The following is a 27,497-nucleotide window of genomic DNA, read 5'->3' as shown; positions in this document are numbered from 1 at the left end:
TTAGATCTATTTGGACATAAATGTTGATGACAATGATACAATGTACATTTATACTGCCCACAATGCTGTCGCAAGGTGGAAAGGTATGCCGCTCATGTAATTGTTTGATTAGGAAGATATGTGAGAGATAAAAGACAGATTTGAAACAGAAGACAGGTGCATTATTCATTTTATGTCCACATCATATGATTTGTGTAAATTGCAGATACCACCAACTGGTCATGGTAATAGTTTATTGATTGTCTCATTTATACATACCCCAACACAACCTGCCAGAAAGATTTGTGATAGAGCATTTCTCGCTTATCCAGCCATATCATATACATGTATCAGAAAGGCTGCTGGTCCCCTCAGGGCTGGATAAATGGGATTAGACTGAAGCGTACATATTCTGTTTGCACGTAGTGTAAGTTGGGGAATTTTCTCCAAACATATGGGATTAAACAAATGGAGTAAACCACTTAGTGACATTTTGAGGAGAATTAGTCCATTCAAAGCTTGTATTCATTTCTACAGTTTTGATTAATCCTCATGCTGCCCTCCCTCTCCAGATGGCAACTCTTCATCAATTTGTGATGTCACAGTAGTAGTACAATATAAAGAAAACACAAATGGAATTTCAAAAATCATGATTTTGTATGAAAAGTGACCAATCCCATGCCCTGTTACTGAAACATGTTAAGGCAGGTATGCCTCTGTTAGGAGCTAGTTCAAGTGCTCTTTGGATATGGTGTATTGTTGAAATGTGAATTTTGTTACAATTTTGAAATGGAGAACATAAGTGGGGAAAATTGTATGTACACATAAACCATTTAGAGCACTGACTGTATTTTTTCCTCTTCTTTTTCTCTCACAGGACAAGATCAAATGGTATGATCTTGAGAACATCATTGATGACTGGATTCTGCTAGGTTTTCTGGTTGGTAATGACTTCGTGCCTCATCTACCAGACATGCATATATCTCACAATGCCTTACCTCTCCTGTACACAACATATGCTGAAGTTTTGCCCACTCTAGATGGTGAGTTGTTTTAGAATAGATGTTTCCTTTATCTTCGTTTTAGTCCACCTGAGCCAAAGGCTGAAGTGAGCTGTCGCGATCATTCATCATCTGCTGTCCGTCATTCATTGTTTGTCGTGCCTGAGCTCAAATTTTCAGGAATCTTTATGAATCTCCTTCTCTAGAACCAGAAGGGACAAGCTGAGTTAGTGCTCTGAATAAGTAGATTTGTAACTGTAGTTTTAGTTTCAAGTTTGCTCATGGCAGATCGGGGGTTAGGGCACAATTTTCACATTTTCATGTTTTTCTTAAAAACTCATGATTTTTGCCAAACTTTGCAGGGATTAATCACAAGGATGATAAAATAAGTATCTGCGCAAATGGGTACCGTTCCCCACTTATGGGCCCCAAGGGACAAAATGGGGGGGGGGGGGGGCAAAGCCCAAATAAAAAAAAAAACTTTATGAATCTTTTTCGCTATAACAAGAAGAGATAACCCGAGTTAGTGCTATGAGTAAGGAAAATGGTATACTGCAGTTTCAAGTTTGTTCTTTGCAGATGGGGGGAGGGGGAGGGAGGGTTCAATTTGGGGTCCAATTTTCATCTTCTTCAAAACTTATGGTCATATTTTCACCAAATTGACAGGTGTCATGACTAGAGTGTAGAAGATGGGGGGGGGGGGGGGAGGAGAGACAAAGCCCCCAAATTAAGGAATTTTAACAAATCGTCTTCTTTAGAACCAGAAATGATAAGTTACTATTAAAGTAAAGTCAGTGATGTGAGCAGTAAGTAGATTGGTGATTGCAGATTAGTTCATGGCAGTTCCGGGGATGGGCCCTGTGGAGAATTATCGTATTTTCATCTTTTTCTTGAAAACACATGGCTGAAAACTCTTGGCTGTGGAGAGCCCAGTTATCTCAAAATTTTACCGAGGGTAGAGGATGAAATAATATACAAAGCTGTATGGCTCAATTTACAAAAGTTTCTTTCCTTTATTTCACATGAATTTATGCTAATTTAATATGAGAAATTTTAGCTTTGGTTATACCTCATTGAAAAAAACTTTAGGAATAACATTTTTTTTATACAAGTGTCATAACTTTCTTATCAATTCCTCAAAGAAACTAATAGGTTGAGATATTTTATTTCTTATGTATTTTATAGCTTTTGAATTTTCATATTTTCTTTCTTTGAATTTTTCAACCCTTTTTAGTGTATGTGCAAGAGGATGTGTGTGTGGTATTTGTCTTTACTATTTGAGAAATTTATGAAAGTATTTTCATAATTTGGAAAAGTTTCTGACTTTGTCCATAAATGTATACACAGTCATATGTAGAAAAAGCAAAATTTAAATGAAGTGTTCGGTGAACATAATCTGACACCTGTACTTTGGGTCTAATTAGCATAAATTCAGTATCAAAATGTGTAGGAATGATCACAGAAAAAGTTGTGGAATTCCATTTTAAAATATTATCTGAAGGCCTTCGGAAGCACTGACAAATATTTGACGGAGGGCATAATAGCCCTTCCCCCATGCAGCACTTGTGTAAGTGGTGTGATGATTTTTGTGACATTGAAAAAATTAAACAAACAAACGTGTGGTAGGATTCTATTCCAATCAAGGCTTTCATAAGTTCTATGAATAACAAACCTCATTTGTATTTCTTAATGTGTTTGCATGTTAATGTATTTGTGTGTGCTTGTTTTTCTGAAGTTTTACATAAGGTACAAACCCAATGATACAAGCTCTATGTAAGATTTTGGTCCAGAATCAGAGCTCAAAAGCAGAGACTTACTGTAGATCAGGCCATAGCTGTTTTCATCTCTGAAACAACGTTGTGTCTAGATGCAGAAATATTACACCAAGTTATACCATGCAGAGAAACCTATTTATATGAAAACTAAATGTTGTGTGATGTAGTTTTTAAGGGTGACCACATTGGCCCCTGACAGAGACCCAAAGAAAAAAAAAAGAAATCATTTTCATTTTCATTTTCAAATCTAAGTTGGCAGGAATAATCCCCAGAATTGGAGGACTTGAGACTTGTTCAAATGATCCTGAGAGGTAGAAGCATGGAAATCACAAGTAAAACAAGAAAGATTGATATGATTACGTTCACTCTGATACATTTATTTCAAATACTTTATTTGCATTTCCAACCCTTAAAATGTTACACATTTGTTTTGCCCTGTATTTTTATGCTTATGCATGAAATTTATCATACACTTTCAGGCTACATCAATGAGGCTGGATTCCTGAACTTACCAAGATTTGAAAAGTTCATAAGGAAACTTTCGAAGGTAGTACTTCCCCACGTGTGACTACGCATGATTCTTGAGGTGTTCGAGTGTCATCTACATTCTTTGATCTCTATAAAACGTGCTACAACCACATGCATATTCTATAATACTATGTTGTCTGTTTACTTTTTTTTTTGGTAATTAAAACACACAGGAAAAAAAAATAACACAGTGTGTTTGTCATCCTCTGAAATTCATATGTCACATTATCTTCAGGTGTATGAAATAATTTTATCACCTTCTGTTTTTGTTTTTCCTTATGTGGTACAGTGTTATAGGGACTTGGAGATAATTCCCTTATACAAGATTCATCTGAATATATTTAGTCTGTGTACAAATTTTTCCAGATTAATTTCCAGAGCAACTTACCAACAACTCATAGACACAGTAGAATGTAGATTGTTTGTGTGTTGAATGAGGCAGTATTTGCAATGTATTTCAGAAAGTAGTATATTACCATTTATATACATCATTTGATGAATCTTCAGTTCTGATTGGTTGAAATTGCAGGCATAAATTCAACAATTGCCTGCATTGCACACAGTTTAAATAGCATCCAAACTGCCCGTATAACACCCAAACAGACCTTATAGCACCCAAACTGCCCTCTTTTTGTGATGTAGGTGGTATGTATGCAGACATGTGTGTATATGTATGTGTCTACATTAACTGCAAACACTTGGCTTTTTAAGTGTACATTGTGAGTGTACAGCTGTGAACCTTGTGTGTTCAGTGCATGCAATGGTAAATCCAAAATGCAAACAGCCTGACCATTATGCAGACAAGAACTCTCTTCTCAATCTGTAATACAGTGTTCTAGGTTCAAGTTCATAGTGTGTGAATTTTATCGCAGCAGTATGTAACCTGTAGGAACCACTGAAATTGTTGATTTTCAACATAACATATGCAATCAATAAGTACAATTTCATTTAGTTTCATTCAGTGTTTGGAACAGAGACTCTATGCTATGACCCTTAGAGCAAGTTCCTTAGGTCATAGCATGGAGTTGAGATCCCATGGGGCAATAATATCAACAATACCCCAAAAAGCGGTCCTGATCTGTATACTGCTGCTTACCTTAAAGGTAGGCCAACTGTTTACTATTGGGAGCAGTGATTTAAAAAAAATGTTCCAGTTATCACATTTGATGCACATATGTAGGTCAGTTGTATCACAAAACATCCCACCATATAAAAGTTTTACAATAAAGCCTAAAATATATGGGGATCTCACTATTTTTCTCACTAAACCATAACTGCAAACAGTTTATTCTAGGAACAGTTTTATTATAACTATTGTTCACATTTTGTATATTGAACAATATGTAACATTGATTATACTGATTAATATTTTACATTGGGTGTTTCTATCCCTAACTCACATTTTAGATCTATTTAGAAGCACTTAAGCTGGGTTTATGTTTCATCTGAAAATGGTAAATAATGCCTTTAAAGAAATCATATCCAGTTTTTTTGTTCTCTCTCTCTCTATCTCTGTCCCTCTTCATCTTACAGTTTGACTATGATAACTTTGACAGTCAGTCCATTGACCTTAGTTTTTTGGAAGGAAAGCAGAGTGGAGAGGCCTGGAAGAGTAAGAGAGTGGAGATGAAGAAAGCCATCAGGGAAAGTCTGCAAAAAGAAGTAAGAAATATCAGAATTTCTTTACAAATTGCCTTGTATATCCACGGAACAAAATGTTCAACCTTTTTGTTTTCAAAAGTGTTTTGAGTTAAAAAAAAATCAAGAGCTGTGATGTATGTATGGTTTTCATTTATAAATAGATGTTCCATATGGAAATGTTTCTTTTTTGTTGTGCATATTCAACAATCATGTAATGAGATGATGTTTACCAGGTGCTCTTTTCATACACTATAATACAAGAAACAAATGGCTCATGTATTGTGCCTATGGGATACAGATATGAGTTTTAAGAAATTACAGAAGTGGCTATTGATTCAACAACCTCAAACTAATAATTAGACCTTTTGAGAACATGTTGTAGTCATCTCTACCCATAGGGGGAAAAAAAATTATTCAATTTAAAATTGTTCTTTCTCCTTTCCAACAATCAAGACTCCTGGCTTCATGGGCATGGACTGGATAGAGAATGAGAACATAGATGAAAACTCAGAGGAAGATGAAGATGAGGACGAAGAGTGTAAGTGCTTGGAAATTAAGAACTAAATTTTTTCCTTTATCTCCCAATGTTGTGCAAAAGCAGTGCAAACAGTAACATACATAGATTTATATATGTTTGCCTGAATATTATTCCAGCATTCAAGTGGAAAAAGGTTCAGAGTATTGCCAGCTTATTACTAAGATTGATTGTCAGAATAAAATGCTAAATATCAATGTTGAATAAATTATGAGACATGTATATGGAGTGTTTGGCAATTCAGTTGACTTAAACTGAAGTGATAATGAGTAAAGGAGCGTATTCACACTTGATAGTTCTTGTGTGAATGTTAACAGATGAAAAAGTATGTGGCCAGATTATTATGTGAAAACTCATGTTACTAGTAGTTACAATTGAAAAACATCCAAATTTTCTTTTAATCCCCAACACCACAAACCCTTCGTGCTATACTGCACACAAATTTGTAAAACTTCACTTGACATTTGACTTCAGAATGTGGTTTATTTCAACTTCTGTGTAGTATTTTCTAGATTCATTCAAACAACTGCTGTTTTCATGTGAGGAAGAGACAATGTCTAACGTGAGGAAAAGTTTGTGTTTATTTTCTGCATCACTTTTAAGAAGTAATATTTTTTAATTGGTTTTGTGGTGCTACAGTCACCATGTTACAGTGGATATCTTGCTTTGTGTATTCCACAAGTTTTCTCTGCATGTTTGTTTCTCTAAGTTCTTATTCCAAAAAGATTCAGTTGGATGTAAATGATCATTGAAAGAGAAGATAGCTTGATACCTTGAGAGTGACAGTGGACAGTGAAAGGTAATCTTTTGTCACTATGTAAATGCATTAAAACTTGCATGCTTTTCAAATCATTTACACAGTGGATGTTGTGGAACTTGAATTCAGAATGCGGAAGAGGGACTACTATGATACGAAGATGGGCTTCAAAGACATCTCAAAGTAAGCTAATTCTTGAAAATAGTGCTTAAAAAGGGATGTAAGGAAAAAGCATCCTTGGGAACATTCTGCATAAAGTGCCTTAATCCTGTTTGCATAAAAGAAACATTTCCTATTTCATTTTCATCCACTGCTTTGCAAAAAGTCGGGCATACAGGAATGACGCTGCACGCCTTTTATACATGCTTGTCAGACCGAAAATGGCTCAAAAACATGATGCATGTCTATGCAAATGGAGTTTTCTCACCTTATTCAAAAATGGTAATTGGCTGAAATCAATTGATTTAAGCATAATTATGCTTGAAATAGGTTCTATCATAAAGTTTGCGGAAAAAATGACAAAACAAAAGGTTGTAAAACGGGGAATACATAAGAAATTCATAAAACAATGCAATACATGAGAAATTAATTTTGATACCACATTTTTTTTCAAGTACATTGTGAGGAATGCTACAAAGAATGTTATCACCAAAAATTAGGATTCTAGAAGCTCTATTTTCTGATTTAGAGCAAAATGTATGATATTTTGCATATATTAGCATACAGTGTAATTAGTTGATAAAATGAAAATTTCAATTTCTTTTTTTTTATAGTTTGGTAGATAACGCCACAGGTAATGTATGTGCCATTTTCCATGGCGATTGTGCGATCGACGGCCGAGATAACAGGGAGGGGGGGGGGGGAATTCAATCCCCCCAGCCACAGAACAGCCAAAAAAAGCCTGGCCTGGTGAATAGGGTTAACCCTAATCAGGCCGGGCTTTTTTGGCTATGCTAAGACCGGCCCATCAGAGATGCAATCGTGACGAAATTTGGCATGTGTGACACCCACGTCATAATCTACAAGATTGTGCTATAATATTTTTTGAAACAATCAATTTTTAATTTTAATTAATTTATTATGCAAATTAAGCTCAAGATCATATTTTAGCCTAATTAAAAGCATTGAGAGCCTACTTTTTGGTCTGTAAATCTGTTTTGGCATATTCAACAATTGTACATCACAAAAACTTCCAAAAGTCATTTCAATTCTTATGTATTTTACTGTTTTCAGAATTTCTTATGTATTTCTTTGTTTTTCAACTTTTGTTTTTCTTTGTCTTTTTATTAGCTCACCTGAGCCGAAGGCTCAAGTGAGCTATTGCGATCGCTCTTCGTCCGGCGTCCGTCGTGCGTCGTCCGTCGTCCGTCGTCCGTCGTGCGTAAACTTTTTACATTTTCATCTTCTTCTTGAGAACCCCATGACCGATTTTCACCAAACTTGGCAGGTAGCATCCCTCGGGGGATAGGATCTCAATTTGTTCAAATGGGCACCATGGCCCACCTGGGGGGCCCCAGGGGGGCCCAAACACACTAAAATTAAGGAATCTTTAAAAATCTTCTTCTCTAGAACCAGAAGTGATAGGGCTTGATTGATACTATGAGTAAGTACATTGATAACTGGAGTTTCAAGTTTGTTCATGGGGGAATCAGGGGTGCCCCCCTTGGGACCCAGTGGAGGGGGGTGGGGAGGGGTCCTAATGGGGCCTAAATTGTACATTTTCATCTTCACTTTGAGATCGCCATGTCTGATTTTCACCAAACTTGGTAGGTAGCATCCCTAGGGGGATAGTATCTCAATTTGTTCAAATGGGCACCATGGCCCATCTGGGGGGTCCCCAGGGGGCCCAAACCCCCTAAAATTAAGGAACCTTTAAAAATCTCTAGAACCAGAAGTGAAAGGGCTTAGATGATACTATGAGTTAGTACATTGATGACTGTAGTTTCAAGTTTGTTCATGGGGTTGGCGGAATCAGGGGTGCCCCCACCCCCACCCCCACCCCCCTTGGGACCCAGGAGAGGGATGGGGAGAAGTCCTACAGTTGTAATGGAGCCTGAATTGTACATGTTTATCTTCTTGAAAACCTCATGATGAATTTTGACCAAACTTAGCAGGTAGCATCCCTATGGGGATAGAATCTCAATTCCTTCAAATGGGCACCATGTCCCTCATGAGGGGCCCCTAGGGGTCCCACCCCCCCTCCCCACATTAAGGAATATTTAAAATCTTCTGCTCTAGAACCAGAAATGATAAAGCAAAGTTAATACCATAAGTTTGTACATTGATGACTTTACTTCCAAGTTTGTTCATTGCAAATCCAGGGCTGCCTGCCTCCCCCCCCGAAGTTGAGGGGGGATCCATATGCAGACCTAAGTTTCCAATGTTCTCAGGTAAGAGTGTGCAAGAATGCATGGAAGGTGAAATTGCGATACTCAGGTGAGCGCGTGACCAGCGGGTCTCTTGTTGGAAATTGTCACTGACCATTTTTCTACCATAATTAGCATAAAATTAATCAATGAAAGTGATGAATTGTAAAAATAATCAGGTTTTTATGACTTTCATGACAGAGCACTGTTTTCCATAGGAAATGTACACTAAATCACAAAATTGTGCCCATTTTGGGGCGACATGCCATTACAAAAATGGGCGTGGCTTCGTAAAAATATGCATGGACGTTGCAAATTTGGTCTCAAAAGTTGCGCGAGACTTGAACAAAGAAAGTCAAGCCTCGCGACGAGGTCTTCTCGCGTTACAGAATTATAGCGCGAAACGTCGAGGGGGGGCGGATTCTGCCCCCCCTTCGGCCCCTTTAGGGTTAAGCTATATATTGACCACTGTATGGCCGAAATCCACAAGGGGCCTCACACACTTATTGAGGTACATGTATTTATAATATGCATAAACCACAGTTGAACTAGTTCAATAGTTGCGTGATGACACCTTTTATCTAAATCATTATGATCCAAAACAGAGACTGTACAATTACAGCACTGTAGGTTTATCAACCACATGGCAGATAGCTATTCTCTTTTTACTGTGTCTGATATTTTCTTGGGCAATCTTCAAATTGTTTGATTGGAAACTTAGATTTTGATTTGAAAGGTTTTCAAAGTAGGAACATTCAGGGGTCATCAAGATCAATTTGTCAAAAGACACCAGCATAACATGTTTCATCAGACATTTTTGCAATATGTTGTTTTTGCGAATCGACACCGAGGCTACTGTAAATGCACTATTACCCTAGCACGTGGCAACATTTTTGCGTGTTGTTAATTTTGCTGTCCAGATCTGTGATTTTGAAATTCATGAAAATTTAACCGAAAAATAACAGCTTATACAGTATCAAGTTTGTTGTGCTGTCAAGGCTATGGCTAATTCAAAGGCTTTGATAGATTCTTCTTTTTAAAAAAAAATAAAGTACAAGTGTACGTTTACACCAATACAATATAGTTCTATTTGGAGGGTCAAGATGCATGAACAGGGCCAAAGGAGCTCACTGCAGACTGAGATGAAAGCCCACTGAGTCTAGGGCTGATCTTAGTATAATTCACATTTGGGACAAACGTGTCAATTCTACCTCAATTTACTGAATGATTAGTGTTTGTCTTTACATTTTTTTTTTTTTTTTTGGGGGGGGGGGGCATTTCATACAGTTTATATACCCTGTACTACTTTCTAATCATGCAGAACATATATGTATAGATGTATAGGTCGACATGTTAAAGACACACACTTACAAGACTGATTGCAATATGTACTACTGTCCCCCCATATATTTAGCTGAATAATTCTGCGATTGCCCACTGCCACTAGGACCAAATAGGTCCATATGATTTCCTTGGAATGCTGTAACTCACATCTTCACTTGCCATTGCCGATGCTCTTACAATTACTGTGTACTTTTAAAAGTCAACCACTGGTCAGTGGTTGAGATCAATGAACTTTATCAAAATGGAAATGAGGGGCCATGTTCATGTGGCAGGTAAAGTCAATGATTGCGTGAGAAAGGAAAGATACATGAATACCAGTCTACTGGATGTTGCAGTCTATTAGTATTAAAGAGATGGTGCAGTTTCGGTTGAGATGGGGCTTCAGGTTTCCAACTTTTTTTATGATGATTTTTAGAGATTATGAGAAAACCCTTATGAAGTGTGAAAGAGCATAAAATTCTAATAGAAATTCAAAGTTTATTGGATGAAAATTGGTGCTGAGATATCCAAAACAAAGCGATCCTAATTAAGGTGAGTAGGATCGCTGTGTATGACTTTATTTTGTGCTATCTCAGTCATTTCAAAACTGATTTTCATCTAATAGAATTGAGTTCCTCTTAAAATTATATGCTCTTTAACATTTCATAAAATGATTTCTAATTATCTCACAAAAAGTTAAAAGCTGTATCCTCACCTCAACCAATACTATACCATCCCTTGAATCATGCCAAGACTGAGCAATAGTATTTACAGTGAAAGAAAAAACTATTCTAGTGCATAGTAGTTTACTACAAACTGTATTGACATTAAGTGATTTAAAGATGAAAGTGAAACAGGGGCATAATGTTTAAGATTAATATTTGTGATGTTTTCATTCATGTGAGAAGAAACATGATGTTTGGGAAATATATTATTATTGGTTTAATGACTGCACCTTGAAGTTACCATCTCACACCAGGTAAATGCATGTATTGAAAGCAGCAACATGCATAGGAGCCTTTATATCTTTTTTTAGTTTATAGTGATAAGTTATTTGTAAAATTGCATTGTTAAGTCTACTAAAGTTATTTCTTCTTTTCTTTGCAGAGATCAGCGAGCAAAGATAGTGTGTGACTACATTCATGCAATGCAGTGGATACTACACTACTACTACAATGGAATCCAGTCATGGAGTTGGTAAGCTATGAAGGAATGAGGTGATATGTTTCCTTGGAAAAGGTATGGGGGGGGGGGGGGTGGAGAATGCCAGAAGTGGGGGGTATGCTTTACAAACTGAGTACAGCAGGACCCTCACATGTCGTGAGCAGAGTGCTAGCTAGCCTAGTATCAGTGCTGGGCTGTTGTGAATTTGTGACTGCAGAAACTATAGTGAAAGAAGCCTAGCACTGCACTGCATTCTTCCAGTATGACATGATTTGGATGTCGCAGGCTGACCTACTATTATTGCAATTAGAAAATTTGGTGTTACAGTGGGTTATTTAATTTACAATGTAAGTACTAAACGTGTGTCATTCCCCTGATCTGTCATTCCCAGCATCCCTCGTATGACATAGTGAATCTTTGCACTGTGTCTTTTTTCTCTTGTTAGGGTACAAATTTTGCTGAAAAAACTTTACATATCAATGAGTAACTTTGATTTTTTTAAAACTCCAGGTCACAATTCTCTTGTCCGTGGAAACCGTTGAAATATTTTTTTAACACTGTCAATTTCAGTGAGTTTTTTGGAAGTGATTTGACAGTCATGCAGGTCAGGTGTGCTTGTGAGAGGTGTTGCACATTTAAAAAGTATTGGCCAATGGTGGAATCATCATGTTATTGTGGTGTGCTGTGCTTGACTGCCAAATATGGAGAGAACTACCATGTTGAAAAATCTCTTGCTCCAGAGTAGAAGGATTCATATTGCAATCGCAACTGCTTTGTTTTGCAAAATTTTGGAGGCTGTACTGCGAACTGATATGATAATAGCTAATAGGAACCATTATTTATTATCTCTATAGGACATTTTAGTAGCGAATTAAAAACGCATATTCCTGTACTCTTGATTTTCATTGAGCAAAATGAGAGACTATTCAATGAAACGCATAAGCCAATGTATTAATTCCCCGTTGGCTACTGTTGTGAGAAGCTGTGTAATAATACATTGTACTTTGTCAAATCTGTTGCCTGAGCGCTTGCTGAGGGCACAAACACTTTCCACTATACCAAGTGTGTGAACATTTGTTAAATTCTTGTTAAATTCACAAACATGCAAACATCTTGCTAAGTGATGCAAGTGCAAGTCACTCTTTTTTCAGTGCAGAGTACACTTTAAAGTGTAGTGTTAGTATGGTACTTTCTTACAATTTATTCCTTCTCCAGATACTGATTATAGATAATGATGATTACATTGGATGGCTTTATATTGTGGAATACCGGATAATACTGCACTTGTTAGGGCCAATATTCCCTGGTATCCCATTCATTACCATCCAATATAATATAGTTATTGCATGATTTTAGGCAGTGTAGTACCTCCTACTTCAGCCCACTTCCATGAAACAGGCCACAAACAGATTTGAAATGAAGAAGCTACCAGATGCAGGCATGAAATGCAGACTTGAAATCTACAAGCTGCTCTCCATAGTTAGAAAAAGTTTGGTTCACACCGAGTTGTCGTTTTAAGTAGTGGATAGCTATTATTTCTGTAATAGCATTGCCCCAAGGGCCTCTAACTTTAAGTTTGGGGTTAGCTGGTTGAACGTAAAGTAAGTGTGATGCCCTTGCTGCTAGAAATTTCATGGTTAACATGCATGCATATTGATGATAACTGCACCCCCTCCCATGTCATAGTTAGTGAGCCCACATGAGTGCAGGTTTGACCCCTGTGTATGTTGAATAACTTCCATTAAGTAGTGGTCATTCCACAGTGGTGCTGTACTTTGGATTTTCACTAGGAAATCAGTAACATGACATGTAAAAAGCTTCTGACATTGCATGTATCCCATGATGTGATCGTGGTAGGTCACATTTCTCTTATCCAACTATTAATATTATATCCAATACTTCCCGTAAACATCTGCAGTGACCTTTCTTCTGTACTAATATTTCTCTAAGTCTTCAATGTCATCATTCCAACTTCTCATTTGCCTCATCAGTTCTGTGTCCGCTTTATTTGTTCCCTTAGCACCTCTTTGTCTCTCATTGTAGTAGCCTGTGAAAATTATGTTGTGTTTTTTGTTTTTGTTTCATTGATTATGTCAAAACATCTTTTGTGATATATCTTTAATACATCCTTACGACCTTTAATACTGTGCAGATTTCATCTTTAGTGTATCATTATAGTGTCCAACGTCTTAATAAGGGATCATTAGAAATATGACATATCATTTTTTACCATCTCTGTATTTGCATGTTTTGGCAGGTATTACCCCCATCATTATGCACCGTACATGTCAGATCTGAAGGACTTCAGTGACATGGAGTTGGCTTTTGACAGAGGTCAACCATTCCTTCCCTTTCAACAGCTTCTTGCTGTTCTGCCTCCAGCCAGTAAAGACCATCTGCCTGAAGCATACTGGGTAGGCAAAAAGATGTGGAAAGCAACCTTATACAACTGAAATCCAGAGTGAACATACCAAGCATTCAAAGATTAAACCCAATATGGAATAAGTTTTAGCAAAGGCTTGATATTTGATTTAATTACAGATATGCAAATACAAAGATTTTTTGCAGTATTTTTTTTTACTGCAGGTTTTTTGGAAAATACTGTTTTCCCATATTATATTACTACACTTGTCTATTGCAGGAAAGGAAGAAAGGTGAGAAGACTCTATTATCCACTGAAAGTGTGAATTTTCAGCACCCAGAATACTGCAGTGCTTTTTACAATGCTGGCAACAACTGCAAATATCACATGATACTGAATTATTTTATTGTTCTGAAATGTTAAAGATTTTAAGGCTTATTTTTTAGGTTGTGTAACCCATGTTGTGGGTTGGTGTGTTACATTTAATGCGCTTTTTTTTTTGGGGGGGGGGGGAGGAGGGAGGTAAATTGATGACATAATTGAGAGATACATGCACGATTTCTGATAGTGCCAAATATGATGGTAACAAGACAGATATAAATTATCTTATTAAGGAGTTAGCAAGGAGTCTATGAAGTCATTACGTAATCAAAGCTTTATATGCAAGTACATTAAATAAGTTTCTGAATTGGACTGAGATAGGTATTTGCAGCAAAAGTGAACTTAGCTGTAAGTCTTTTGCATAATTTCCCAGGAGACTTGAAAACAATACTGAGCAAATAAGACGTGATGACACTTGTGTGTTTTAATAACATGCCTGTGATATACAATAGAGGCATGGTAGAGTCAAGGGAAACTTTTTTATTGTTTATTGCTATGGTGCAGACCTGTAAATATTCATCTTTTGAAATTGAAGTGAACATTTCATTCAAATTTAGTTAGAATACCTTTTAATAGGAAAATATCCAAGTTACAGAAAATATGAATAGGGACTGTGGCCCTATGCATAGTGTAAGTACCAAATTGATAACATGCACTGTAACATTTTTGTCTCATTAGATACATACTCTCTTCATAACCAATCAGGGGCTATGGAACAGTTTTAAGGAGGGGGGGCTCTCTGGGGTCAAGGGTTAATGGAGCTGTTGTGTACACTGTAAACCATTGGATAAAACCTCTATGAAAATGATATTTCTTTGTTTATCACCATTATTCCACAGCCATTGATGTTGAGTGACACTTCACCTATCATTGAGTACTACCCACTGAAGTTTGAACAGGATCTCAATGGCAAGTTGATGGCTTGGGAAGCTGTGGTTCTCATCCCCTTCATAGATGAGGTAATGAAATCTTCACCCTATACAAAAGAATCAGTGTGAAATACGAGTGAGTTCTAGATTTACATCAGTCAAAGATAATAATACGAATGACAGCCAGTTTTTATATAGCGCATTTCACACTGGTTAGGTACAGCATCTCAATGCAGAGATGAAGTAGATTGTGCCTTTCCATCTATCATTAAAATACCTTACCTGACAAGTTGTGGAAAATTTCACAGGAAATATGTTACATCAGCTTTTAGGTAGCACAGTCTATTCTATTAGTGTATTGTGAAATTATTATGCTTTTAGGGTTTAATCACCAAGCTTCAATTTCTGATCTGAATGGCCCACAATCCAGACTGGGCTAGTGTAAAACAAAATCTGAAGCAGACTAAAAGGAAGTCAGAGAAGTGTAAGAAACGGTATGAAATAAGGTTTTATGTTTTTTATCATACCTGCACTAGGCTTTTGTGTTTGATCATAGGTACTTACTTAAAATACTCTGATATCAAGCATATTTCTATGTACACTCTTTGTTTCTGTAGCACATGGTCATTAGTCAAACATATGTACATCAAATAGGGGCTGTATTGTATTTTATTGTTCTTTTCTCCCAATTGGGCCCAGGTGAGGACACATGCACCATTACCAGAGTGTGAATAAAGGATCTATTCTGCATGGCACAAAAAGAAAAGATACTAAAATACCTGGTATCTAGCAGAACTTTGGAGTTGATACTTTGGAGTTTGAGTTTCACTCATGTGAGCCTATGGCTCCCTGTCCACTTTTTACCCACTGTTTGCTGTGTGTAAACTTTTTACATTATTGTCTTTTTATTATCTATGGTCCAGTTTTAACCCATACTTTGTTGGGACCTTTTTTTGAGGGATGGAGAAACAAAGTTCAAATGACTCAATGTAGGCCATCGGGGTCCAAGGCGGGGTCCAAAAGTCCTAAAAAACTGAACATTTCTGTGGTTTTCTATTCCAGATACATAAATATTACAATCAAGTCATAAGAGGTAGAAAAAAAAAAAATGACAGTTGTGTGGTGACCAAATAGGTCACCTAAAAGGATGAGAAGTTTAGATAGGGTTCTAAGGATTGAAATACACATTTTCATCTTTTCATTTAAACTGCCTGATGAAATGTTGTTTTTATTCGTAGCAGGGAACCTTTGGGATGTGTAAAAAAAAGAATGCTGTTAGGATCTCAGGGAAATTTTCTGCTGTCCTTTTTAGAGAAGGACTAGACAGTACTAGTATTGTTGTTTTTATACCCCCGCCAAACGAAGTTTGAAGGGGGTATATAGGAATCAGCGGGCGGTCGGGCGGTCGGTCGGGCGGTCGGGCGGTCGGGCGGTCGGTCGGAGCGGTCGGTCGGGCGGTCGGTCGGGCGGTCGGGCGGTCGGGCGGTCGGGCGGTCGGGCGGGCGGTCGGGCGGTCGGTCCGTTGCAAATCTTGCGTCGCGAACTACTTCCTCAGTTTTCAACCGATTCCCATAAAACTTGGCACAGATGTGTGCCTTGGGTTGGAGATGTGCAAGACGTATTTTTTGACAGTACCCAAAAGTACGTTGCCATGGTAACGGCATATTATGGGCAAAAATGGGTACAAATCTTGCGTCGCGAACTCCTCCCACAGTTTTTGATCAATTTTTATGAAATTAGGTACAGATGTTCATCTGAATATGTTAATGTGCAAGACACATATTTCCGCAGTGGCAAAAAGTGTGTTGCCATGGTAACGGCATGTTATTGGTAAAATATAGGGCAAAATGCTTCATAGCAAAACTGCTTCATCAGTGTTCTTCCAATTCTCATGGAATTCATATTGAATGTTTGTCTTAGGATATAGGTCAGCATGATACATTTCTTGACAGTGACAAAAAGTATGTTGCCATGGTAACAGCTCACATATTATGAGCCAAAATGATGGAAAATTTTGTGTTGCAAACTACTTCCTCAGTTTTTGCCCAATTTCCATGAAACTTGGTACAGATGTGTGCCTTTGGTTGTAGATGTGGAAGACGCATTTTTCGACAGTACCCGAAAGTACGTTGCCATGGTAACGGCATATTAATGGCGGAAGATCGAGGAAAGATCTTGTGGATTGAACTACTTCCTCAGTTTTTGACAAAAGCTTATGAAATGTGGCACACACAATAGTCTTGGTGGGAAGATGTGCAAGACATATTTTTCGGACGTGTCGGAAGCTACGTTGCCATGGTAACGGCATTTAAATGGCAGAAGATCAAGGAAAGATCATTCCTTGGGTAAGACTGTCGTCACGGGGCGGGGGTATTAATCACCTTAAGTGATATTTCTAGTTTAACTAATGCTTTTAGAAGGCTGTACTAAGGATAAAGGCATGATATTAAAAGTAAAATCTTACATTTCTGTAGTGAAATGCAGTGTCTGAAACAGTTTATTTGCCTTCTTATTGCACAGTTTTTGTGTTCAAACAAAAGCGTGTGTACATAAAAGTCTTTCAGAATAGTGATGTCATTGTCAATCTGGGCTTATTGATGTTTTCAAATTCATTACACGTGATGTCACATTGAAACAATCACTACAGAGATACTGTTTGTGCTGGGACAAGGTACCCCCTTGCTGAAGCAGCTACATTGGCTACCAGTCGCACAGCCCATTGCTTTCAAGATCTTCTTAACAATTGTGTACAAGTGTCTTCAAGGGAAAGCTCTTACTTATCTCAGATCTCTAATCATCCAATACTATTCTGCTCGACCTGGACTATGTTCAAGTGCACATAGCACCTTACTCCCATGTACCCAAAACCAACAGTAGAGCGGGGAACAATGCTTTTGTGATGGCTGCACTGCGATTGTGGAACGATCTACCTCGGTTTGTCCGCATTTCCACATCCCTGGATGTCTTCAAGAAGAATCTTAAGACTTTTTAAAAATGCTAATCTGTGACTGAATTTTGTTGTGAAGTGCTGTGAAACTAGTCATTGACTGTGTAAGGGCACTATATAAATGATCCAATTGTATTGTATTGTATTGTAAGGTAGTCATGTAATTAAATTTCAGTCTTCTTTGTTGTCCACAGGAGCGATTGCTATCAGCAATGGAGAAACATGAGCACAAGCTGACAAAAGAGGAAAGAGAACGAAACATACATGGACCCCATCATTTGTACACCACAGACAAGAATGACCCCTACAAATACACTTCTCCCCTTCAAGGAAAGTTTCCTGATATCACCAACTGCATTGCCAGGTGTAGTATTGTGACATGATTTTCCCAATGTAACACATTTGTTGGGGTATGTCTATCAATTTTCTTACCTAGTTATCATCATCATCACCTTCATTACATTTCTTCATAATTAAACCTCTGGCAAATATCATCTTAGTGCATGAAATTAAACAAAAGTTTGTTCTTCTGCTCCTACTGTTAACCCATTGCGGCTGGTAAGCTTACATTAGCTATACAGAAAGGTTAATCTGTTACTTTATTTTTTTGTTCTAATATTCACCTCTTTGAGACAGGGTGGTAGACATTGTAAATGGGACTGCATCAAATAAGAAATTGCCGTGTACAAATCATTTTCTTCTGTGATTTCTGGCTTTGTGCTGATTAGTACTGTTTTGGTACCTGTAAACAGTAGAGCTGTCAAGATGGTTCAAATAACTCCACTTTTCACCTAAAATTTTAAATATTTTTATGAACCATCATACCAGATATGTTTACCCAGATTCAGTTTAAGCTGTGGGTTTTCCTATGACCGTCATGTCCATGAAATATAACCTAGTACCTGGATTATTGTATGACAGACCAAGTTTTACCTGACTGTGATATTGCTGGGTTACCATACACTGACAATTTACATTATTTACACTGGCAATTTACATTGTTTGTGCTACCTGTATGCACAGTGATTGTTCTTTGTGTTGTCTGATGGTAGATGCGACCTAGTGAGGAAAGATGCTTTCCATCTGGATATTTCTTGTCTAAAGAAAGGACTTCTGTCAGATGTCAGGTTAGGAGTATACTTTCCAGGCTTCCCCACCCTGTACCACCTTAACTTTGAGGTAAGCTGATATTATTTGAAACAGATTGTACTATTGATCTTCACTTCTATTTATTTATCACTTTATTTTTCAACTTTGTGGCTAATTGCCCCTCACATTTCAGACTTTGTAACCCATATATTTTCATAGTTTTGTGACATTTTTTTTTAGGTCTAGTTAAATGTGTCTCAAATGCCTGTTGGCTTCCCTTATGAATCTGACCAATTACTTCAATGTAACATTTTTTTTTTTTTTTTTTTTTTTTTTTTTTTTTTTGGGGGGGGGGGGGTCTTTAACCTGTTGCATTTTTTATGAAGAAATTTCTTCAGCCAGTTATTGAAATTAAAATAATGTATAGAAGTACTGTCTTGTGTATTATTCATGTGGCAGGTATATAACTGAATTATGATTCCTGATAATTTTCATTGAAATTAGCCTTTGATTTATTTATTGATTTTTTTTTTTTCTAAATCTAACAGTCTGAGATTCGGAATGCTGAAGTGAAAGTATTTCAGCAGCTGAGCAGAGGAGACAATGCTATTCTGACCATTGAGGCAGCGGACCCAGCAGCGGTGAGAACTTGAGATACAATGAAAGAGATTCGCAAAGGAGTTTGACAGAGTTTTACCCATTTTGGCACACTGATCATTGATTAATGTGCCACCATTGTGCCACTGAGCAACTGTGGCAGTTCTGATGAACAGACATCAAATACAAAGGATGTTAATAATGAAGTATGTAACAATGGGACTTGATGTTCAATGTCAGAATTCTGAAGTATGGTTGAGATATATATATATTTCTCTAAACTTCTAATTGTGAACTTTTTTGCCTTGATTCCAGGTCATTGAAAATGTAAAAAGTTTTCATAGGAGAGTTAATTGAACAGGTATGATCACTTGTGAGTTGCATACTTTGAGGTACACAGGGAATTTTGAGCTGTGCAATGTTTACAGATAGACTTGTAGGCCCGAATTCACAAAGGTGGTACAATCTTTTTCCATCAAAGATTGTACCACCTTTGTGAATTTGGGCCATAGTATCAGCCGCTACAAAGGCATGTATGTACAGTCAGTATAAACTAACTCTATTTCCAAGCATTTCATGTGCGCTGGTTGTGACTGAGTACATGCAGGGGCGAGCAATATGATGATCTATGTTGTGCATGATTGCATCAAGTGATTTATCACTACTGAAAGTCAACTCAATAAAAGATTAGATAGATGTTGTCCTTGTTTGGAGGTTTGTTTTTTTGTAGGAGTTTTGAGATGAAAAAATATTCTCACATGTTTATGAGTGGTTTATCTGTCATACAGCAAAAACAAAGTCCTTGCTTGGCAGTACCCTTAAAATGCAGAAACTCTGGTTTGATACCGTTCTTATTTGATTAGTAAATCGAAGGGAGTAAGCAACTCTCACCTCTAACTCTTGACTCCCTTGTTTAAGAGAGTAAGCAACTCTCACTTCCAACTCTTGACTCCCATACCTTCCTGGCTGACAAGGCGATGTTACTGTCAAGTCCTGTACTTTGTTCTGCAGTGCATCAGTTTTCCAAGCTGGCATTGCATTGCATTGTTAAACTTTATAAAATGGGTTCAAGAATGTAGCCAATTGGAAGCGCTGAAATGAGTCACGTGTGCGTGCATTAATTTCTTCAGGTATGCACTAAGAAGAGTCTCTCTTCCACCTCCCTGGCCTGACGTACGTCACAATGTTTACACTAGCAGTGCGCACTCAATCAGTTGTTACAAGTGTGTCACGCGCTACTATACGCGCTGTCAATCCTGTAAACAACTTCTAGTTCGGGCCGCGGGCTGCCACAACAGCCGGCGGCCTTTCTTGTGCATAACAGTACGTGGCGTACGTATACTCTTATACGTACGTACAGTACTTATGTGCGGGATTTCCGAGTGCGACATGCGTAAATGTTATGGGACGAACATCTTCGGACATCTTGACTTTTGAGCGAGTGCTACATGTAGCTGACTGGTATTGACCCACAAAGGTACGTGAATAATGCTGTTAGTTTTCGACCCATTTTATAAAACAAATGATGCACAGGATTATTTCGTGGCGTTAGTGAAGGTGCGGCTCACTCTCGAGTATTGACAACGGTTGCAAACATGCACTCGGCTGCGCCTCGTGCATGTCGCACCATTGTCAATACTCTCGAGCGCGCCGCACCTTCACTAACACACTCTATCCTGTGCATCATTTGTATATTATGCAGTCGTAGTTATATACACTGTGAAATGTCTGCTCTCTCCCTTTGACTTGGAAGTAAATGCAAATCAAATTGAAACAAGTGTGCTCTTTTGAAGGATTGACGTTTGGGAGAAAACGACACAGTTCATACCCAAGTGAGATGGTAACTTTTCGTGCTTATTCTTGATATATTAACTGATCCATTTTCAGAGCAAAATCTGATGGTAAATGTCATATATTGATTGAGCAGTGTACATTTGAGAGGTAAGTGGAATAAATGACAAAGTAAGTTTAATGACAAGTATTTGTGAGGTATGAAACTGATGAAGTTCTTACACTTGTAAGTGAAGATATATCAAGCTGCTTTTAACCTAGACATATTTTCTTTTTAAAATTGTTTGTCTTTAACAGGATGTTGAGAGAGTAGCCAAAAAATTGCTGGGCTCAACGGTCTATGCGGAGTGGCCTCATCTCAAGGAGGTGAAAGTCATAGGTGTTGCTGATGGTCAACAAAGGTCTGTTTCTGTATTAATAGCATAGTGAGATTATAGTTTAATCATTACATGGCTTAGTATACTGTAAGCATATTCTATCACATATTTCTTTTTGGTGCCGATCACTAAAATGACATGTGACTGTACATTGATACCATACATTATGTATATGATTAGATTTACGCAAAATCATGATAAAGTCAGGGAATGTTGTCTTATTTTCAGAGTTCTACAGTTTTTCATATTTTTGAGTTTCCCCCATTTTTTAACATTGATTTAAAAACATGCTTCTGTGTATTTAGGTATGAACTGACAGAAGACCCAAGAGGACAAGGCATGATGCATGCCATCAAACTTGAGGGAGCTGAGGCAACAAAGTGGAAGAAAGATGCCCAGACAATTGGAGAAGAGTAAGTGCAGGAGTTCTTTTCTTGCACAGAGCAATACATATCAAATTCAAAGTGATTTAATTTGTGTAATTGATAACTCATTCATTAAAGAATATAAAGAAAATATGTGGCCTTCTTTATTCAAATTTTCACGAGCTAAAAAGGAAATATTACCAAACTCATATTCAGCTATATCCTACCAAACAAAGTTTAAAGGGGTAGATAGGAATTGGCATGTGGTGGCAGGTCTGTTGGAATTATTGTGGATTAAACTAAAATGTACTTCTCCTGTTTATAAGTTTTCAAGTAATACAAAAAGAATTTGGCACACATCTGGAGCTCAATATAAAATTGTGCACAATTTGAGTAGCAGAAAGTACATTGCCACAGTAACAACACATGATTGCCCCTCCCATCAGATGAAAGGCTTTCAGATGAAATACTTCTCAAGAAAATTTGCACATATGAAAAATTCTACATAATGTTATGCAAGACACATATTTCAAAAGTACTGGAGATTGCATTATTATAAGAGAGCATTACCAGTATGACCACAAATCAAGAAAAAGCCTTACAGATTAAAATTAGTGTCACCACTCCAAAGAGATTTAGAAGACATTTGGCAGACATGGTGTGATATAAATTTTTGCAATACAAACTTTTCAAGAGTTGTGGGATGTTGCCATGGTAATGGTACATAATGACCCCCTAAATCAGGAAAAGCAGGTACAAAAATGACCAGTTTTGAAGCAATTGAAGAGAAATTTGGCATGCATGTGACTTGATGCGATGATGTGTAAGATATATTTTCCAAGAGTAGCGGGGAATATGTGGCTGTGGTAACAGTGGATTGTGGCCCTGAAATTAATATAAAGTCTTGCAGCGTGAATTACTTTATGCATGGGTATTAATCACCTTCAGTGATTTTTTTAGTTCATTTTTCTTCTAATATTCCATTACAACTTGTCATGCTCTATTTCCAGATACTTTCGGAGGAAAGGTGTGAACATTGGAGAGACCAAAATCATCTTGTATGCCTGTCCCCTGCTTGGCAGAAGGTATAAAACACTGCATACAAATCTGTGATTTGAAACAAGTATTGAATTCACCAAGTAAGTCAGTGAGTTGAACTGCCCTGCGTTCTTTGCTGGTATTGTGATGATGCCTTATTAACTACCTATGGTAGGTTGCAAGGTGCAAGTAGAAGAACATCTTTTCTTTCTTTTTTAAAATCAGGTCTCTTCTTTTGATGGCATGGATGAAGTATCGTACATTTGTGTGACCATGCCAAACAATCCCATCTTTGAATGTTCAGGAGAAGTACACTTATCTAACTGTAATGCCAGTAAATCGTGTATTGTAATGCCTTCTGAAATGCTGTGTTCAACCCTGGCAGTTGATGTTATGACATTGACACAGCATTTGCTCTTCCATTCATTTCTTATGTTGTTGCTGTTGTGTGTGTGTCTGTGTGTGCTAATAAGAAGGGTGTGTGTGTGTGTGTGTGTGTGTGTATGTATTTGTGTGCAGTAACATCTACTTCATAGTATTTTCTCATTGATTAACAGTATATGGTATGATCATTTTCATCTTAATCTTCCAGATATGCATGCGGATTGAATGGCAGCATCACCATTGAAAAGCAATGGACAACGTCCCCTATTCCCTATGCATACCAAGCCACTGTACAGGTGACACAATTCAGTGAATTTCATCAGGCTGATTTAATCTCCTCATTTAATGACAAATGAATAGTCCATTTGTAATGACAAATGAACAGTATGAAATAAGCTTTTAACCTTATCGCGACCAATGGTGAGTTAACTCACCGGGCTCTGCGCCAGGTTACAGCCCAACGTCAAGTCAACTTAACGAAATACATGCCTGTCTATGATCGTAAATAAAGTGCTTGTATGCTGCCCTCGCACAGTGAAAGTGCACCATTTGCATGTTCGCTGCATCCGCTTCTTGTAGATACCAAATTCGATAGGGGGTACCATTTAAAATTCTTGAGAAAACTTTCTACAAAGATCTCCAAGAGCTCACCATACACTTTGATGCATCGCTGTGCTTCAAGAGTGTAGCATAGTGTAAGTAGCGAGTCTGAGTTCCCAACAATTTTGCAAATGTTTAAATTTGTGATTGTTAGTACAGCACGCGTAGAATGGAGAAATACATGCTTGCATGTCACATTCAAAAATTCAGTTGGGCCAGCACATCCCAAAACTATAGGCTTGTAGATTACATCATAATAAACCTCCATACCAAATTTGAACAAAATCAGTTAACAAATGTAGCCTGTAGAGCACACACAAACTATCCATCAACAATATGAACTTTGACCCTATAAAAGACGGAACACTGGGGGCGGCACATCCAAAATCTTTCGACTTGTAGCTCATATCATGGTAGACCTTCATGCCAAATTTGAACAAAATCCGTTAAGAAATGTAGCCTATAGAGCACACAAACCATCTACCAATAATATGACCTTTGACCCTATAAAAGACGGAACACTGGGGGAGCAGATTCAAAATCTATAGGCTTGTAGATTATATCATAGTAGACCTTCATATCAAATTTGCACAAAATCCGTCAAGAAAGGTGGCCTATAGAGCGCACACAAAGTATCCCAGAACAACATGACCTTTGATCCTGTAAAAGACGGAACACTGGGGGCAGCACATCCAAACTCTATAGGAATTTAGATTACATCATGATAAACCTCCATACCAAATTTGATCAAAATCTTTTAACAAATGTGAACTCTAGAGTGCACACAAACTAAACACAGAAATGTGACATTTTACCCTATAAGAGACGGAACACTGAGGGCAACATCACCCAAAGTTATAGGTGTGGAGAAATTACCAATATGAACCGCCATACAAAATTTCAAAGAAATCTGTCAAGGTTTGTGGCCGCTAGAGTACACACAAGAATGTGACGCGGTGGCGGTGGCGTAACGCTGCTGAATCCAAAGTATCTTCCGGCATACATGCCGGGGGGTACAATAAAGTTGATAGTAGTAGGGTGAAAATATTATTATCAGAGAACATCTTATATACAGGAAGATTTCTCATTCGGTCAGCAAAGTTCTCCTTCCACTCGATTCATCGCAAGCCATGTCTTGTGCTTGGGGAGTGTAGCATAATTACGTGTGAGTCTATGGGAGCGCTGCAGTATCATAAGTCAAGCTACAAGTTGTAGTATCAATTCTGATGTTTTGGAGCAAATATTTTTATATTGTCTCCAAAGTATAACAAAGCTGATAGTGTGAAAATATGATCAGAGAATATTATGTTATACTGGAAGATTTCCCATTTGTGGCTTCTCCACTTGAAAAGCAGTTTGCATTGAGCATACTGCTGCACAAATTTATAGTGGTTCTGGCGGCCAAGTCTGCATAATAAGTGTTTTTACAGCTGTGAGCCCAATTATGTGCGGAAAACTAATTGTAGGAGATTACTGCAGTAGCATCTCCCTTCATGAGATATGGTGAAACTCTTTCTGTGTCATTCAATGGAAGTGGTATTTCAATGTGTACATATTTTTCAATACTCCAATGAACAAGAACATCAACCTGTTTTTGTCCTTACTGTGATACTTGACAGGACATCACTGTTCATGACCCAAGCTTCAAGCAGTATAAGACACTGGCAGAGGTCTTTCCAGCCAACTCCTCCTGCTTTATGCTGGGCGTGCCTCACTACGGTTGTCAAGGCACAGTGAGTATTAACGTGAAGAAACTTCTGTCTAAAGGTTACTAGATAGCTTGTCTAGAGAGAAAGTTGAAATGGATAAAAAGCATGAACTTAAAAAAACAGTCAGCATATTAAACTGTGAACAAATTATGGATGGAATTGTGATCTGGGGCAAGAAGCATGCTTTGTTGGATTTATAAGGAGCATGATGGTTAGACATATACACAGATGTGGGAACAAGACTATCCACGATTCTGGGAGAAAGAAAGATACTGATACTAAAGATATAGATGAACAGGAAGTAAAGGAAGGGAGTGACATGTGTTAGGCCAGGGATGAGTGTGTTATGAGCTAGGCAAACATTTTCTTGATGCATTCAATTAGTGAAACAAATGGTGTTAGGGAGTATGAAAGAGTCAATTGTACAGTAATGAATGTAACAACAGACAAAGGGATGGATAAGGTTTCCACTTCTCCTACCACCACTCCAATTTTCTCTAGCATCAGTTTTCACAAGTACAAGCCTCCTCTAAAAGGTGTTGTACATAGCACAAGTAGTCTTAGTTTCTTCATATGTATTGTTCATTATTTAAGAGAAACTTGTTTTGTGGGCTACCATATTACAATAACCAGGTGGACACATCAGTCATGTTTTCGCATAGTCGGGATTACGACCTCATGAGGCAGTCATAAGGCCTTCATTGACTTTGATGTTACTCTCAAAGAGCAATGTAGAGACTTTCTTTGTCACTAGTGCCATGACACATGTGTATTGCATGTGACTTGCCTCCTGTCTCCAGGTTGACAAAGTGGAAAATGATCGAGTACAGGTTATTTTCTCCATTCCCAACGAGCCAGACTTGGAAGCGATCAAGACCAGTCAAAGTGTAAGTTTGTATTTGTAGGTTTAGGATAGATTACACAATTTTTTTGACAATATTAATCTATTTATTATCTTCTTTTTCTTTTTTGCAATTCAAGTATGCTATGCATTTAAACCAGGACATGACAGTAATGATGGTCCAGGACCACAAAAATTTGATGTAAGGCCACCAAGCTTTCAAAAAGGGTATCTTTTGGTGGCCTAATGGGCAACTAAGATTCCAGTGAACCAAATCACAAAAGACAATCACTTTGGGGCCCTGTCAACTGCATTTATCTATCAGCAACTTCCCATTCTTCAAGTCTCAATATTGTAGAAAACTTTTGAACTCAGGAGTGCAGTATAGTGCTACTCCATAAATTGTAAAAGGAAATGTAAACTTGCCTCTCATTTCTGCTGAGAAGCTTTAACAGACTTTAACAGTTCAAAAGATTCTATTGCACAAATTTAAATAAAGAGATGTTAGAAATGTTGTATCAAGCACTCTTGTCCCAACATTTCATGGTGGAGTTTGCACTTTGCCAAAAAAAGAAGCAGCTGAAAGCTTGGTTGCAGAGGTCTGTGGAGCACTGAATTGCCCCTGGACTAGTGGTCTGGAATATTGGTGTCATTTTCTAGCTGCTTTACCATCAATTTTGTGATTTCTGAAGAAGTTCAGCCTTTTACCTTGATAGTGTTTAATAGAAATGACCTCAACAGATTTATCAACAAATGATTTGATTATTTTAAACAAATTTAGGGGGGATACAAATCTGAATGTGCACTCTAAATACAGACTTGTTCAACTGCAGGGATTTCCTTCCTCATTAAGAGATTTAGTGTTGCTAATGGATCAAATAAATTGGTCATGACTAGTAACAACAGGAGGGGAAAAAATGACCAGTAATTTGCAGAGTGTACAGGATTGTGATTTTTTGCAAGTCTTTAAAGTGTCTGGAGGCAGTCTCAACTCTAGATTTTTTTTAATGATGAATTAAAGGTAGGTGTTCTTCAAGACTTGAAAAACCCATGTAATACCACAAAGGAAGACTTTTAT

The 27,497-nt window shown here is 37.6% G+C and overlaps 1 protein-coding gene across 1 annotated transcript in view; it reads left to right on the top strand.

Annotated features, from left to right (window-relative positions):
- LOC139731794 (5'-3' exoribonuclease 1-like) overlaps positions 1 to 27,497 on the top strand; it is an 86,498-nt gene that overhangs the window by 17,617 nt on the left and 41,384 nt on the right. The window contains exons 7-23 of the mRNA XM_071642666.1: positions 857 to 1,022; positions 3,235 to 3,302; positions 4,817 to 4,945; positions 5,378 to 5,462; positions 6,321 to 6,399; positions 11,013 to 11,102; positions 13,327 to 13,483; positions 14,652 to 14,771; positions 17,823 to 17,992; positions 18,681 to 18,807; positions 19,266 to 19,358; positions 21,403 to 21,506; positions 21,788 to 21,895; positions 22,858 to 22,932; positions 23,478 to 23,565; positions 25,489 to 25,602; positions 26,379 to 26,465. Coding sequence (XP_071498767.1) covers positions 857 to 1,022; positions 3,235 to 3,302; positions 4,817 to 4,945; positions 5,378 to 5,462; positions 6,321 to 6,399; positions 11,013 to 11,102; positions 13,327 to 13,483; positions 14,652 to 14,771; positions 17,823 to 17,992; positions 18,681 to 18,807; positions 19,266 to 19,358; positions 21,403 to 21,506; positions 21,788 to 21,895; positions 22,858 to 22,932; positions 23,478 to 23,565; positions 25,489 to 25,602; positions 26,379 to 26,465 — 1,860 coding nt within the window. The remainder of the gene's footprint in view (positions 1 to 856; positions 1,023 to 3,234; positions 3,303 to 4,816; positions 4,946 to 5,377; positions 5,463 to 6,320; positions 6,400 to 11,012; positions 11,103 to 13,326; positions 13,484 to 14,651; positions 14,772 to 17,822; positions 17,993 to 18,680; positions 18,808 to 19,265; positions 19,359 to 21,402; positions 21,507 to 21,787; positions 21,896 to 22,857; positions 22,933 to 23,477; positions 23,566 to 25,488; positions 25,603 to 26,378; positions 26,466 to 27,497) is intronic.

The sequence above is a fragment of the Diadema antillarum genome, unplaced genomic scaffold (assembly GCF_040938485.1).
Source record: "Diadema antillarum isolate AM-2024a unplaced genomic scaffold, OU_Dant_1.0 seq00000385_RagTag, whole genome shotgun sequence".
NCBI lineage: Eukaryota > Metazoa > Echinodermata > Echinoidea > Diadematoida > Diadematidae > Diadema > Diadema antillarum.
The sequence above is the reverse complement of the archived record's forward strand: the minus strand, read 5'-3'. Positions and strand labels throughout refer to the sequence as shown.